The following is a 17,752-nucleotide window of genomic DNA, read 5'->3' on the forward strand; positions in this document are numbered from 1 at the left end:
TCCTCAGAGCTTGCAGCAGCTTGGTCAAAGGAGAAAGAGAGAGAAGTCCAAATCTGAGACATGCAACTTACCTTCTCTCTCATCCTTTTTCTTTAAGCTTCATTGATCGCATCTGTTGAGCTTGACTTTAGCCGCAAGTTTTGTTTTTGAGCATTGATGAGCTTCTGACCATGTTTGACTCCACTATCTTCATGGTAGCTTGATTTGAGCTTGAGACTTGGTAGATTTCTTCACGATTTTTTGGTGTAGCACAAATGGGGAAATATGCCTTTTGACATTCTTAGACCAAGAGAGAATAGCTTCTTGGTTGTAGCCCATCTTCTTTGCTTATATTTGGAAACAACCTTTTTGTCTTTCTCCATAACTTAGCTTCTGCAGTTTTTATTTTCTTCTTTCTTTTTCGCTGAGTGATGTGACCAAAAGAGAGAGAAGAGAGAGGAGAGTTTGGCTTTCGGTGGAAGCTTTTCAAGAAATTAAAATGAATTAAATTTTGAGTTTAAGTTTCTGAAAGTTAGGCTTATGTTACTTCACCGAATGAGTTTGGATCTTTTCTTTGGGCCTTTTTTTTGTTTTTCTTTCATAAGGTTCAGCAGCTTGCTTTTATAGCCATTTATCACGAGAGCTTTGATTTATTTTGGTCCTGATATAGTGTGGGCTTTGTTTTTCATGCTTCATGGGCCAATGTCAATTGATTACTCTTTTGCACACAAACACAACATAATCATATAAACAATTAATAATCCTTTAATAATATTTGTTCATTACTAAAATAAAATATTCGATTACCAAACTTAACAATCTTTCCCTTAATGACAAACATTATTAAAATGAATTGAAGAAATATTTAGGAACAGAAACTTTCCTTTGATAATTTATGTTACTCCCCTGTCCTTTGATCATCAAGCTCCCACTAAATATTTGTTTTGATCAACTTGATTTAAACAATTCATTTATAGAAATAATGTCAATATTCAAGATGACCTTGACAGGATCATAAATCATAGCTAATATTCAATAAGTTCAGATCCTAAATCAGAGCATCATTAATAGATTCAAATCCTAATTCAGAGCATGATTATAACCACTAGGATCACAAATACCAATTAACCAACATGTACAGTCCATGGTGATGATCAAAATCAGAGAAAAAAAATTAATTTTCTTCACACTAGAAATAGATGCAGTATTTGCCCATCATATTTCTATTTTAATTTATTTTTCACACTTGAAACTTTCTCTCCCTTTTGTTATCAAGGAGGAAAACCTGCAAGTAAACACAACAATAAACATAACGAAATAGCAAAGCATGCATATTAGACAGAGTTAAAGTTTATTACAGTCATCCAAAATAGTACTCAAAGTAACTAGTGGACAGTCATAAAATATTAGAACCAAAAACATAGTTCACGAGAGACTTGAAAGCAGTTATTAGAGTTCAGTAAACAGAAATAACAAAATATCAAAGATTCCTCTTCCTTAATTTCCAAGACATCTTCATCTTTGTCCGATAGGACCTGGTCCTCCTCAAGCAAATCAAGATGTTTCAAAAATACTTCAATCCGAAAATGGAATTTTATCAAGGATTTTTCATTTTGGACAGCAATCTTACGCTGTTCTTTGCTTGATCTGACCATTTGTTTGGTCATGAAAGCAAACTTTTAAAAAACATCTTTAACTATCCTAGAAATAAGGTATTTGTGTGAATTAGAGGTACCAGCTGTTGAAGGAGAGAGAAGACTTTCATCTTCACTTTCATTCATGGCCGAAGTCTTAGCACCCTTGAAATCTTTGCCTTTAGTCTATTTTGTTGCACCATCACCTTTGAGAGAAGAGATTTTGTTTTCTATGGACTCATTACTTAAATCAATTGAAAAATATTCAAACAAGCAAGTTAAAAACATTTCACAAGTTAAAATTCAAAAATTAAATAAATTTTTTTTAAAAAATATTATTAAAATTGCAATTTTTATCTTCAAAAGTTTTAATTTTCTATTTTTAGAAATATTAAAAAAATAAAATCTTATATTCTAAGACTACAATTTTTGTGTTCTAAACATATTACTAAATACAATACTAACTCGTAATTTCAGTCTTTACAAACAAATATTAATCTATGACACGTTGAAGAATAAACCCAAGCAAGTAAGCAATTTTACAGATTATCCGGATACTAAATTGCTCTCACCTCAAAAAAAAAAAAAAAAAAAAAAACCTTTCAATATTAATGAGAATTTTTATTTTTGTATATTGGATTATGAATGATAAAATCTTTAAAAATGCTTTAAATTATACGTTATAAAGTCTTTAAAAATGCTTTAAATTATATGTTATCCGTTATTGTGAATGTTTACAAAATATCAATAATTTTTTTATATATAATTAAAATAATATTTTTTTTACAAAACATTAATAACATTTTGTAATACCATTATAACAATATAAAATATTAACATAATTAAATATTATTGTATTTCACACTAAAATTATCTATATCTAAAAATTTTAGCCATATTGATGATAGTAATTATCCACTATCTCACCAAACAAAATTACAAATTATAAATTACCGTAATAATAATATTTGCAGCATTTTCAATTGGTAAATTATAATAAAACTAAATAAAAACAAGATACGCCTATATCTCGCGGCCTTTCAGCACAATTGCACAAAACAACAAAGATAAGTAGAAAACAAAACAAAAAATTTGTATTCAGATTTTAGATACAGTGAACAAACGTCTTAAAAAGTTCACACTAGATTACAATACTACACCCTGATTGAACAAAACCAGAAAACTCGTCAGGCACACTAATCCTCCTCAATTTACGGTTCTGCCCTTCCCCCATTTCACCCAAATAGAACCCGTGCTCCGCACCTTCGTATTCGGATCCAGTCACCAGCGTCTTCGGCCCTACCGCAACCCCTCGCACACCAACCTGGAGCCCCGGACCCGACCCTACCCAACTCACAGCTTTGCTATCTTTCGCAATTCCAGCACATGACCTAGGGCACCGACCTGTTTCCCAAACTCCCTCGACCCGCTTCCACATGCCCGACTCGATTTCCAGCACCTCAGCGGAACCTTCGAACATTCCCTGGCTCTCCGTGTCGTAGCCGCTAACCACCCAGAACTCGTCGCCGACAACCACACCCTCGCACTCGTCTCGAGCACGGGTCATAGGGTCCAACCCGAACCATTCGTCTCCCTTCGGGTCGTAAGCCCAAGCCGTCTTCATCGCGTTCTTGTTCTCGTCGTGCCCGCCTGCGATGTAAACCCTACCCGTTGCCGAACCGATTGCGAAGAACGATCTCTTCTCCGGCATGTCTTTCCCGCGCCGCCACCGTCCAGTACGGAAATCATAGACGAAAACCGCGGTGATGGGCTCGTAGCTCTGCGGGTCCCATCCGCCCATGAGAACCAGCCTCCCCTCGCAGCTTGCCAGCTGGCAGAACAGTGGCAACCCGAACGGATATTCGGGTACCGGATCGACCCGATCCCACGACATACTCTCCGGGTCGAAGATGGTGATGTCGTAGCTTGGTGATCCCGAAACGGCTGGTTTCTTCCCCTCTTCGGATTCATCGTCGTGGCTGTGGTTCTCACGCGCTTGGACGAGGCAGGCAAGGGTGCGCGCGTGGCCGGTTTTCTTGCGATGGTTGTAAAAAGAGTCGCTGTGGAGGAGGAGGCGCCACTGGCGGCAGACTCGGAGGGCAACTGGGTGTGCCGAGTGTGGCAAGCGAGTGAGACAGTCAAGGCCGAGTTCACTCGGTAAACCAGGGATTAACTCAGTGAATTCGTGGATCTGCATTATCGTTAGTTATCACTTTATCACTTACGAGTGATGAGTGATGAGTGAAGAGTGTGCCTTGTGTGTGTGGATTGAATAAAAAATAAGTGAGGAGTTTGAAGCATTTTAATATTTTATAGAGAGCGTCGCCGTTAGATAGTTCTTAGCAGCTTGTATTTGCTCCCACAGCTTGACACATGTATCTCATTACCACTCAAAATATCACACTTCCATGCATCATCTTGGATTCTTGCTGCTTCTTTCTTCTTTTTTCTTTTTCTTTTTCTTTTTCTTTTTCTTTATAATTTTTCCCCTCAAATAATTTTAGTGTATCATTATTCATGTTGAAAAGTGAAAACCTAAAGGCGTGATCGACGAGGGAATAAAATATTTGTGGAAAATAAACTTTTATTATTGTACCTGTTTGCATCTAAATGCAAGAATAATGGTAGAAGAACGGTAAGTAATGTTATAAAACTTCTGAAAAAGTATCTGATTAATTACAAATTTTTTTAGAAATAAATTATGGATGTGTTTTTATAATTTTTTAAAAATTGTAAAACAAATCAAATCTTTAATTAAATTATTGACAAGAATGTTAACATAATAGTTTAAATATATTACAGTCAGAAAAAAATTTATTCGTATAAGGATATTCCTTAACGCTTTCCTATAAGTATATTTTACTCCACTGAGATGAGCAAAGACCCAGATGATTGATTCAGTCCAACTTTAAAAGTGATTAATCATTAAAAAAAAAAAAGTAAACAGGAGGATTATTGGGCAAATGCTCAAACTAAAGGAGCATTTTTTTAATTAAAATCTTCTTTCAAGGACATATCAGCTAAATCGAAATTTAACTGAACCACCATGCAAATTAAACTGCAATGATTTACAAATTTAAGATGTACACCATATCCTTTGTTCCATAGGTCTTATGTACGAATGGAATTGATATAACGTCGATGTAATCTATTATAACCAAGCTAGAAAAAATTAAAATTTAAATAAACTAAGTATATAAAATATAAAATTGTAGCCAAATTTAAATAATAAAATTGTCAGAATTTAATATAAATTTTATAAAATTAATTATAATATTAAAAAGTTTTAAAAAATAAATTGAAATTTTAGATACTACCGTTATAACAATTACATATTTACATCACTCTGTTCTCCCCTCGTGCTACTACTGTTACTCTGACTAGGCGCATTATTAATGATATAGTTTCTAATAATTTTTTAAATAATATTTTTCATACTAAAAAATTACTATAATATAAAATTTGGATCTCGTTGACATATATTTTAAATAAATATTATTATATATTAAAACACACTTTTATAAAATAAAATAGTTAAATCTATAGAAATTAATATGTTAAAATTTTTAAAAATTGACAAATTATTTCTTCACACGCTAATAACTAAAAGCTGTCTAGAAAAATTGATTAAAACATAAATTGTTTATTTTTGCCATACTCGATTAAAAAGATGAAAAAAAAAGAGACCTAACACTTTATTTAAATAGATGATAGAAAATAGAAGAAAAAATTAAAAAAATTAAAAAAAATAATTTTTTATGTGTTGTTTGGATAAAAAAAATAAATAAATAAATTAAAAAATTAAAAAAATCATAATAAAATAAAATTACATTAATACTTTTATTTATATTATATGTAAGTTAAAATATGAATTATATATAAAATAATAAATTTATTCTTATCATAAAATAAAATATAAATATTTGTATTTATTTATTTTTATTGTATTTTATAAATATTATAAAATATTATAATTTTATATATTTAATTTAAATTATTTATCTAATACATATAATATTTAAATGTAAATTTATATTATAATAATATATTAAATTATTAGAACTAAATTTATATTAATAATTATTAATAATAATCTAACTAAGAATAATATTAAAAATATATAAAAGATAAATTTTTTTATTTATATTAAAATTTTTTTTTAATAGAATTCACATAAAAAAAATTTTATTCTTCTTTTTTTTTTGATATCCAAATAAAAAAATAAAATTCTTCATTTATTTTTTTATTATTTTTTTTTTCTTATTTTCTCTTCAAATCAAACATAGTGTAAGTGTGGAAAATGGATAAGGTTGCAAACGTGTGCGAGAAAGCCTAATTGATCAGATGCACGATGACCAGACACGTGGCAGATAATGTAAAGATTAAAAAACAAATCTGATTCTTATTCTTTGGACTTTTGGTCAAACTTTGTCCCCAGCCATTCAATTAGTAATAAATTAATAATAAAACCCATTAAAAAAAAATTGTACCTGTACCAAAAAGACTAAATTAAAGTTCTATATCTTCCATTTTCCGGTAACAGTTTTTGCATTATTTATTATACATCCATATATAGTAGAAACATATGTAGTGCCCGGTGCCCCACAGATACCAGTAGACAGGGACGGACATAAAGGGCGAGTGGCGGCCTTAGTTCCAAACTTTTTTTAATAGTAATAAATTATTATATATAATTTAATTTTTTTAAAAAAATATTCAATATTTAATTTAATATAAATAAAATTTTAGTCTAATTTAAATATTAATAATTTTTAATATTTAAAAAATAAGTAACAATATTAAAAAAATTTGAAAAAAAATATTATTACTAATATTTTTTAATTAAATAAAAATTTTTAAATTTCATAAAGTGATTTTTTTTGTGGTCGTTTTCTTTATTCGTTTGGTATTAATTTTTTTTGTTTTAACTGCTACAATTAAGAGATCTTTTTTAACTATGAATATTGTGAAAAATAACTTAGAAACAAAATAAAAGATGAATTTTTTACTAATTGTCTTTTAATTATATTGAAAAGAAAATTGTTGAAAATTTTGACACAAATTCTATTATCGGTGAATTTTATGATACGAAGAATCGACCACTTCGTTAGTAAAAAGTATACACATTTTTTTACTTTAAAATATATTCTCTATTCGTGTATTTTTAAAATATATCTTATATTATATAATTTTTTTACATAATTTTTAATATTATATATGTTATTGGTCTCTCCATAATATCATTTCTAGATCCATCCTTACTAGTAGAAAACTTGAACAAAATTATGTGAAATTACTCGGGTTTATCTTTCTAGTGACTTTTTTGTGCATATAAGCATGGATTCGAAATGATTGATTAAAATTTAAAAACCTAGTTACATTACTAAATCTGAGAGAAATAGGAGAATGATCAATCATATAAATATGACCAAAAAAAAAAATTAAATGGCTTGATAATTAATTCGAAAAATAATGAGATTTTTAATAAAAAAAATTTGTTTGATCTTTGATCTTTATTTTTGTGAAATAGATTAACTCTTTTATTAATATATTTTTTTATATTAATGAAATAAATTTATATTATATATTAAACGGTTGATTTATCTGCTAAGAGTCAATTAAAATTAATAAATTTTTTTGTTAAAAATCTCGTTGTGTTTTAGGTAATTATTAACGTTGTTTAGATTTTTTTAATATTTTTTAAATATATTGATTAAATTTATTGTGTAAAATTATAAAATATTAAAAAAAATTTAATTATTTTTATTTATAAAAATTAAATAGAGAATATATTAGTGATTAACTATCACATAAGCATGTTGTGGAGAGAAATCATTAACATAAAAACTGTTGTAATAAAGATGAATTATGTGGATAATCATTTTTCATGAGACTTAGAGTGTGTTTGGCAAACACGTTGGTGAAGAAAGAAGTGCGTTTGAGCTTCTTGAAAGTTTCACTTTTATATTTGGCAATTTTTTTCTTTCTAAACGCATAAACGATTCTGCCTCTGAACCCACGTTGAGAAGAAGCTAAAATTTGTAACTTCTGCGTTTTACGTTTATGGTTGCTAATTACCTTTAGAAAATTAGGTGAGAAAATTTCTTCTTTTTTACCAACCTTACCTTTCATTTTCTTCTATAAAAAAGGATACCAATAACTATAAGCTTCACAGTAGTTCTTTCTAGTTCTTTTTACTTTTTCAGAGTTCTTCCTTTCATTTTTTTTCAATCAAAATCGTTCAGATTTTCTTCTGTTACTAGTAAATTGAATATTTTAATTTTTTATTATTTTTAGTACTCATTTTCATATTTTAATTTTTAGTGTTACGATTTCTGATGTTATGTTTTTATATGAGTTTTTTTATCATTTTTTATACTATTTTTTATATGTATATTTTTTATGATTTTTTTTTTAATTTTTGTTTGACTTTGTTTATATGATTTTTTATTTATTTTATTATATTTCTTTTATACATATGACAAATATTGTTGATTTTTTTTGTTGTGCTATAATTTTTAGGTATTTTATTAATTTTTATAATTTTTTTATTATTTTTTGTTCATATAAATTCTTTTTTCTATCTTTTATTACATTGTATTTATGTTGTGTATGAAATTTTTTTATGTTTTTATTTATTTTATTCATATGAATTTTATTTAGTTTTTATTGTATTTTTTTGTTCATATGATATATGTTGTTAGTTTTATGAAATTTTTTTTATTTTTTATTTTGACTTTGTAAAATTTGTAATTGTCTAATTTACTTTATTTTTAAATTGATGTCTCTTTTAGTAATTTTTTATCTAAAAGTGATTTTGAGTAGTATAATCCAAACAACATTTATTTTGCTATAATCAATTTTGATACAAATATTATCAAACATAAATCACGTTAACCCAAACTTACTTTTCATCAAAATCAATTTTGTAAAATCAATTTTATGCAAACTCACGTTTGCAAACTGAAATGCAAGCACACACTTAGTTTACCAATGATTGCATTTAATTATGTTTGAAAAGTAAAGCTTCTTTGTGCTTATAGATAGCAACTTAATATGAAGCATATGGAACACACACACAAGTAATAAAACACCCTTCTCTCTCTTTATACATTACTAATAGTTTCTCTCTCTCTCTCTTCCTTTCTGCATATATTAATAAATATATGAATAATTTTTATTGAGCTAATTATATTAATATTAGAGTCTTCTATTTACGCTTCTTTATTTTATATATCTTCTTTATTTATTCTACAATACGAGACTCTAATCAAATTTTAGGAAAACTCCAGGTAACAAATTTTCATTATGTCAAAGCTCTCTCATCTTGAATTTAATACTCTTAATATATCTGAAAATAAGTATTTATCATAGATACTAGATGTTAAAATCCATCTTGATTCAATGGATCTTGGAGATACCATTAAGGCTGAAAATAATGCATCCCAAAAGGATAAAGCCAAGGCCATGATTTTCCTTCGTTATCATCTTGACAAATGATTGAAAAATGAATATCTCACATTAAAAGATCCTGCAGATCTGTGGAAAGACCTTGAAGAAAGGTACAATCATCAAAAGACGGTGATACTTCCTCAAACCCGATATGAATGGACGCACTTGCGTCTATAGGATTTTAAATCCATAAATGAATATAATTCAGCAATGTTTCAAATTACCTCACGAATAAAATTATGTGGGAAAAGAATATCTGATAGTGATATGTTAGAGAAAACTTTATCAACCTTCTGTGCCTTGAATGTGCTCCTGCAGCAGCAGTATCAAAAAAAGGATTTAAAAAAGTATTTTGAGTTAATTTCTTGCCTTCTTGTTGTTGAACGCAATAATGAGTTGCTTTTAAGGAATCATGAAGTGTGCCCAGCTAGCGCCGCCCCATTTGCTAAAGCAAATGCGGCAAATCATAACCCCAGAGGAGGTAAATGACAAGATTTTGGTAATAAGAAAAATTATGGAAGGAAGAAGAATTATATTCACAAGAAAGGATCTCACCAGAAGTGGGATAAAGAAAGAAACAATGGGAAAAGTAAATCATTTGAGGATAAATGCTTCCGTTGTGGTGGAAATGGCCATTGGTCACGTACCTGTCGTACCCCAAGTCACCTAGTCGATCTTTATCAAGCATCTTTGAAAAAAGACGACAAAAAAGAAAACAAATTTTGTTTCAAATGATGTTGAAAATTCTACCACTTATTATGATGTATCTGATTTCTTTGAGGATCCTGAAGAAAATATTAGCTATTCGATCAATGATGGAAGAGTTTAATATGTGAGTTTGTTAGGTATTCATGTAAATAAATAATGTAAGAAACTTATCGTTGAGTTTTATTTGTATGCATCTGAATTTCAATATGATATTTGTGAATTTTAAAATTACTGAATGTGTATAAGATAATAATAACAAAAATCTTTAGTATATGATTCTATGTACCGTACTTCTTAAAAAAATAATTTCAATTAATAAAATAATTTTACTGTGCATATACTTTTACTTATTTTATTATTATTATTTATCTTTGAAGAGAATGACAAGGATATATAATGAAGATGTATGCCTTGCGTATAGTGCAAGTTTGCACACTATTCTCAAAAGTAATATATATTTTACCCATCTTGTGCAAAAAGAAGAATATGTTAATACTATTATTGGCTCGGATAATGTGATAGAAGGCTCCAAAAGAGCTATAATTTTGTTTTCCAGATGAACAAAATTCATAATAAATAATACACTATTATCTACTAAGTCTCTAAGGAACTTATTGAGTTTCAAAGATATTCGCCGAAATGGAAATCATGTTGAGACAATGAATGAGAAAAATCATGAGTACTTATGTATCACAACTCATGATTTAAATAAAAAGGTTATATTAGAAAAGTTACCCTCACTTTCATCTGGGTTATATTATACCAAAATTAGTACAATTGAATCACATGTCATTGTAAACCAGAAGTTTACTAGCCCAAATGAATTCATAACTTGGCATGATCGATTGGGTCATCCAAAAACAACCATGATGCAGAGAATTATTGAAAACTCCCATGGACATTCACTAAAGAACCAGAAGATTCTTAAAACTAGTGAATTTTGTTGTGTTGCATCTTCTCAGGGAAAGTTAATTTTAAGGCCATCACCAGTAAAAATTGGATTTGAGTCTTCTGAATTCCTAGAAATGATTCAAGGCGATATATGTGGATCTATTCATCTACCATGTGGATCTTTTAGATATTTTATGATCCTAATAGACACATCTTCGAGATGGTCACATGTGTGCTTATTGTCTTCTTGCAACCTGGCGTTTGCGAGATTACTGGCTCAAATTATTCGATTAAAAGCAAAATTTCCAGAAAATCCAATCAAAGCAATTCGTCTTGATAATGCTGGTGAATTTACTTCCCAAGCATTTGATGCTTATTGTATGGCTAATGGAATAAGTGTTGAACATCCAGTAGCTTATGTTCACACACAAAATGGGTTAGTAGAATCACTTATTAAGAGGCTCCAATTAATTGCTAGACCCTTACTTATGAGAACAAATCTCCCAACCTCGGTTTGGGAGCATGCTATTTTACATGCCGCAGCACTTATTCGTTTGAGGCCAACGAGTTATCATCAGTTCTCTCCTATATAATTAGCTTTTGGCCAGCAGCCAAATGTTTCTCATTTAAGAATATTTGGGTGTGCGATATATGTTCCCATTGCACCACCTTCTCGCACCAAAACGGGACCCTAAAGAAAATTTGGGATATATGTTGGATATGATTCTCGCTCTATAGTAAGGTATCTTGAGATACAAACTGTGGATGTATTTAAAGCCCGATTTGCAGATTGTCATTTTGATGAATCAAAATTTCTAACATTAGGGGGAGAGAATAAGCCTCCTGAAAAGGAACTTAATTAGAATGCATCATGTTTGATGCATTTGGATCCTCGATCAGGGCAATGTGAACTAGAAGTTCAAAAGATTATATATTTGTAAAGAATAGCAAATGAATTGCCTGATGCATTTTCTAATAAGAAAAGGATAACTAAAGCCTATATACCGGCTAAAAAGTTTCGATTTGAGTTGATGTCCTAGTCGGACAAATTGCCACCGAAGCAAATTCATGCGAGAAGTGTGGCAGGCCTGTCGATTCCAAAGACAAAAATCTTTGAAAAAGAAAAGAGGTAAATGCTATTCCTGTTGTGAAAGACATAGTAAAGACACCTGCAGTTGTCCAAAATTCAGATATAGTTTTAACGCCAGAAGACGTTCAAGTACCTGAAAATTGTGAAAATGACGAGATCTCGATAAATTATGTCTTTACAGGAGAGAAATGGGACCGAAATAAGACAATTGTCAATAAAATACTTGCATATAATGTGGCATTAAATATCATGCATGAAAGTAGACAATTGAGCCAAGATAAGTTGAAGAATGTCGACAAAAAAATGATTGGCCAAAATGGGAAGAAGTCATGAAGGCTGAATTAGAATCACTTGCAAAACGTGAAGTCTTTGGACCTGTAGTCCGTACACCAGAAGATGTAAAACCTGTTGGATATCGATGGGTATTTGTGAGAAAACGAAATGAGAAAAATGAAGTTGTACGCTATAAATCTCGACTTGTGGCACAAGATTTCTCACAAAGGCCTGATATAGATTTTGAAGGGACATTGCGTTATTTGGTCAGTTTATCTGCATATCATAAACTACATATGTATTTAATGGATATGGTAACAGCCTACTTATACGGCTCATTAGATCGTGATATCTATATGAAAGTCCCTGAATGATTGAAGATATCTAAGCCATCCAATGAATATTCGCAGGGGTTATACTCAGTTAAATTGCAAAGATCTTTATATGGTTTAAAGCAATCTGGACGAATGTGGTATAATCGTCTTACTGAGTATCTGGCCAAAAACAGATTTAAGAATGATGATATCTGTCCATGTGTTTTCATAAAAAAATCTGCATATGGATTCATTATAATTGCTGTGTACGTTGATGATTTAAATATCATTGGAACTCTTGAAAAGATTCCAACAATTATAAAAATTCTAAAAGAAGAGTTTGAGATAAAAGATCTTGGAAAGACTAAATTCTGTCTTGGCCTGCAGATCGAGCGTACAACAAATGTGATCTTCATTCATCAAATAACATACACAGAAAAGATCTTGAAGAGATTTTATATGGATAAGTCGCATCCATTAAGTACCCCAATAATCGTAAAATCTTTGAATGTGAAAAGGATTAATTCCGTCATAAGGAAGAAAATGAAGATATCCTTGGTCCTGAAGTAACATATCTTAGTGCCATTGGAGCGCTAATGTATCTTGCTAATAATACAAGACCCAATATATCATTTGCTGTGAATTTAATAGCAATATATAGTTCCTCTCCATGCCGAAGACATTGGAATGGAATTAAACAAATCTTTCGATATCTTCATGGAACGGTTGATATGAGATTGTTTTATCCCTATGGATCCAACTCACAACCAGTTGGGTATGCAGATGCAGGATATTTGTTTGATCCACATAAAGGGAGATCTCAAACAGGATACCTGTTCACATATGATGGTACAGCTATATCATGGAGGTCCACAAAACAGACGATTGCAACAACATCCTCTAATCATGCTGAAATACTAGCGATACATGAATCTAGTCGCGAGTGTTTTTGGCTGAGGAGTTTGATCCAATATATTCTGTCATCATGTGGACTGATTGATCAGAAGATAGCTCCAACTGTCTTGTTTGAAGATAATACAACATACATTGCTCAACTTAAAGGCGGATATATCAAAGGTGATAGAACAAAGCATATTTCTCCCAAATTCTTCTTCACTCATGATCTTCAAAATCAAGGGACAATTGATGTCCAGCAGATCCGCTCAAGTGATAATCTGGCAGATTTATTCACAAAGTCACTCCCAAAATTTTCTTTTGAAATACTGGTACATCAATTTGGGATGCGCTGATTTCGAGATATTAAATGATGTCGACAAGAAGGGGAGACTGTACTCTTTTTCCCTTGGTTAGGTTTTTTCCCATTGGGTTTTTCTTGACAAGGTTTTTAATGAGGCAGTCTCCATCACAAAGGATTTTGTACTCTTTTTCCTTCACTAAAGTTTTTTCCATTGATTTTTGTTTAGTAAGGTTTTAACGATGCATAATCCTAAGTGATCATTCAAGGAGAGTGTTGTGATAAGGATGAATGATGTAGATGACAATTTTGCATAAGACTTAGTTTACCAAGGGTGATTGCATTTAATTATGTTTGAAAAGTAAAATTTCTTTGTGCTTATAAATAGCAATGTAATGTGAAGTATATAGAACACACATAAGTAATAAAATACCATTCTCTCTCTTTATACACTACTAATAGTTTTTCTCTCTTTGTTTTTGTATATATTAATAAATATATGAATAATTTTTATTAAGTTAATTATATTAATACTAGAATCTTCTATTTACGCTTCTTTAGTTTATATATCTTCTTTATTTATTTTACGACAAAAACTAATTAGTCTCATAATATTAAAAAACAAAACCGAAGTAAATTTTTTTTTGTTGAAGACTTTATCGTCTTTCAAAAAAAAATTATGTATATTCACTCTATAAATAAAGTAATATGAAATATAAAGAGAGTGGAGATAAATAGTGATGAAAACGAACGAGAGAAAAAAGTGGGGAAGGGAAAATAGCATTTGGATTTGGGTGAGCGAGATTGTAGCAGTGGCTAATTGCCTAATTAGTACCATTTTATTTGCCTAATTTAGTCTATGTAATTAACTAATTATAATTCTACTTTTTAATCTTTTAGATCTAAGCTAATGAGTAATAGTTTAAATGACATAGTCTTCCCATACTCAATTAAAAAGTTGCGAGTTCGAGTCTCCTACCTTTGATTAAAAAAAAAAAAATCTTTCATCTAAAACTTATCTTTTAAGCCATGTTTGGATCAATTGGGAAGGGTGCACTGGATGGAAAATTTCCACCTTTTTAAGTAATCCTCACAATTGTTGGGAGCTTTTCTTTTTTTCCTATTTGAAGGTGGTTTATTATCAACGGTTTTAAATTTTAAGGGCACAGTTTTTGGTTGCTTTTTTTTTTTAAGTTACTATAACAAATATTTTAGGATAATTTCAAAAGAATAATAAAAAAATTTGCTATAGCAAAAGCAACAAAAGATATTGTGTGGTTTTGAGACACTAGTTAGTAGTTAGTAAAAAATTTTAAGAATTTATATATGGAAATTTTTTTATTACATATTAAAATTATTATTATATTATTATATTTCTACGTTCTCTATTTTTGGTAAAACATATTTTTAATTTATTTAATTGTGCATTTATTTTTATTAATTCCTTGAAGAGTATCTTTTAAATACTCGTTGCGGCGGATTTTTCTTTTTCTTTTTTTTTTTCATGACACCTTATATCTTGTACTTCAACAGAAATTACTTTTCTTATAAATATTTATGACTATTATTATTTAAAATTTTTCCAACAAACATTAAAAGTTTACTTGTTGAAAAATTTAAAAATAATAAAAATATGTTTTGCAAATTTTATTAACATAGTTATTGTTTAAAATTTGTATATTTAATATAATATTTTAATTTTTTAATAAGTAATTTAACAAAGGGTATTGAAAAGTTGTAGAAAGCGAATGAAAAAAGAAAGTACAAACTGAATCATTGAATCAACACAATCTTTGAGCCAACAACGCATATGCAAGACTTGCATCTTTGGGGCAAAGAGGACCACAACAACGTTCACCATAATCATTTTAAGAAGAAAAATATAGATAATTAATTTTAGTTAGTGAATATTAATCAATTTTAGTATTTTAATTCATAATTTATGATCTAAAATAAAAAATTAATGATTTAGAATTTAAATTTTAAAATAAATAAAATAATTTTAAAAAATTTATCTGATATTATTAGCTAAAAAAAATTGGTATACCTAACATTATTTTTTTAAGAACGTAACACCGACTAGGGTTAAATAATATACGATTTCTTAAAAAGTCGAGTTAATATTCAATTTGGTCTCTAAAATTATACGCGATTCTTAATTTAGTCCCTGAAATTTTAATTGCCTCTATTTAGTCTCTAAAGTTTATAAGCGTGCCTCATATTAATTCCTGAGACGATTTTTAGTATACAAACGTTAATGGGCGCTGTTATAGACTATCAGATATCACGTTAAAATTTGTAAAATAATGTAGTTTTGGTTTTGACATTTAAATAGCTCAAAAACGATATCATATCACTTATTTTGTTAGGTAAAATTTTAATAAATACCATTTACGATGTTGTTTTTGGGTTATTTTTTAGTGTCAAAACTAAAACAACATCATTTTACAAAGTTTAGTGTGGCATCCGACTGTTCATGACAGTGTTTCGTTAACGTTTGTACGTTGAAAATTGTTTCAAGGACTAATATGAGTTATGTTCACAAAGTTTGAAGACTAAATAAAGACAATTGAAACTTTAGAGACTAAATTGTAGCTTGCATGCAAATTTAAGGACCAAATCTACTTAATATACTAAAACTGGATTTTCTCCTGGCTATTAAAGGTGACGTGTCGATCTCTCGTGTCTCTGTTTTCCCTCCAAAACGAATAATTTTTTTTTCTATTCTAAATTATTTTATTGTAATTATATTATAATTAATACTAAATGAATAATATATAATTATACTAATTTAGCAACATATCTTCATTATAATTATATCAAATCAATATTTAATGCACTATTAAACTACTTATCAATTATCAATTAAAAATATTTTTAATAATTTTAATGATAATAATAATATCAATAATAGTAATAATAATAATAATAATAATAATAATAATAATAATAAATCTTTGTTACCCGATTCACGTATATCAAATAATTTTTCTAAATTATTTTATAAAAAATATCTTTAATATAATTATATTATAATCAATATTTAATGAATAATATATAATTATACTAATTTAGAAACATATCTTCATTATAATGGTATCAAATCAAAATTTAATGCATTATTAAAAAATTACCTTAATAATAGGTAATTTACATATTTATTTTTGTTTTGCTAAAGTCTATATATAGTGTTTTCCTGTGGTACATGAATCTAAATTTGATAGTCAATTCATAATTTTATATTTAGTATTTTTTTTTACCATAGAATAAGAATGTATTCTTCGTTTTTTATTGAAGTTTATCCTTTTAAGGTACAATTTATAATTTTTTATAATATCATATACTCATTTTATTATATTATTCTTTTGATAATTTTTTATTTGTTGTTACTCTAAGTTATTCTTATCGTCTAATGTTCCAGATCGATTGTCTTTTGCCACAATCATTTACAATGCATCACATCCATGAAATATCTCATCGAGTTGTCTTCACTGATTCGGGTTCCAACTACATGGATGTAAGCGTTCAAATAAGAGGCAATAGTCTCTACTTTACCGAAGGATGGTTGGATCTACTCACCTATTATGACCAACCCAATGGAACGTGGTTAAAGTTAGATTTTTTAGGAGGAGCTCGATTTTTGATTGAGGAATTGCATACACGGAACTTTATAGGGCAAGTTCAAGTTCCATCCCCTCTATGCTTTTTATGTATGCCCAAAAATCTTCGAAGTGGAGCACATAATGAAATTGAGTTCCCTCAGTTTCAGTTCAGTTTTGCTAAATTCGTGACAAATTCAGATATGCAATTTCAATGATTGGTAATATATTTAAATTTTCTTAGTTTAAACTGTGAATTATTAGAATAACTTTTTAACATATTTTAATTTTTTTCAGAAATTACTAGCTTTCTTTTGCATGCATGCAATGCCAATGAGGAGAATAAGAGTTAGTTTGGTTTCTCGGTGTGATAATTCTATATCTTGCCGCATTGCATGGATAACGGATGATGAAGCTTATCTAACAAGAGAATGGTCTGATTTTGCACGAATTCTAAATATTGAAACTTACGATGTTATTTCAGTTGGTTGTCATTATAAGAATGATTCTATACTATACGTGACTAAGGACTAGAATAGGTTCAATATTGTTTAGATAATTTGGTTTTACTATTAGTATTTGATTAAATTATAATTATAGAATTTTAAATTATTGCC

The 17,752-nt window shown here is 29.0% G+C and overlaps 1 protein-coding gene across 1 annotated transcript; it reads right to left on the bottom strand.

The window, feature by feature from the left end:
• Positions 1–2,684: 2,684 nt before the first annotated feature.
• Positions 2,685–4,076, bottom strand: LOC107629455 (F-box/kelch-repeat protein At2g44130). The gene has a single exon (XM_016332256.3). The coding sequence runs from the start codon at positions 3,808–3,810 to the stop codon at positions 2,755–2,757; it is 1,056 nt and encodes a 351-aa protein (XP_016187742.1). The 5' UTR covers positions 3,811–4,076; the 3' UTR covers positions 2,685–2,754.
• Positions 4,077–17,752: the final 13,676 nt, after the last annotated feature.

Source organism: Arachis ipaensis, chromosome B3, assembly GCF_059453495.1.
Source record: "Arachis ipaensis isolate K30076 ecotype BB chromosome B3, ASM5945349v1, whole genome shotgun sequence".
NCBI classification, from domain to species: domain Eukaryota; kingdom Viridiplantae; phylum Streptophyta; class Magnoliopsida; order Fabales; family Fabaceae; genus Arachis; species Arachis ipaensis.

What these genes read in the sequence shown, in the direction of transcription:
- LOC107629455 (XM_016332256.3), bottom strand. Translation starts at nt 3,810, where the DNA reads ATGCAGATCCACGAATTCACTGAGTTAATCCCTGGTTTACCGAGTGAA.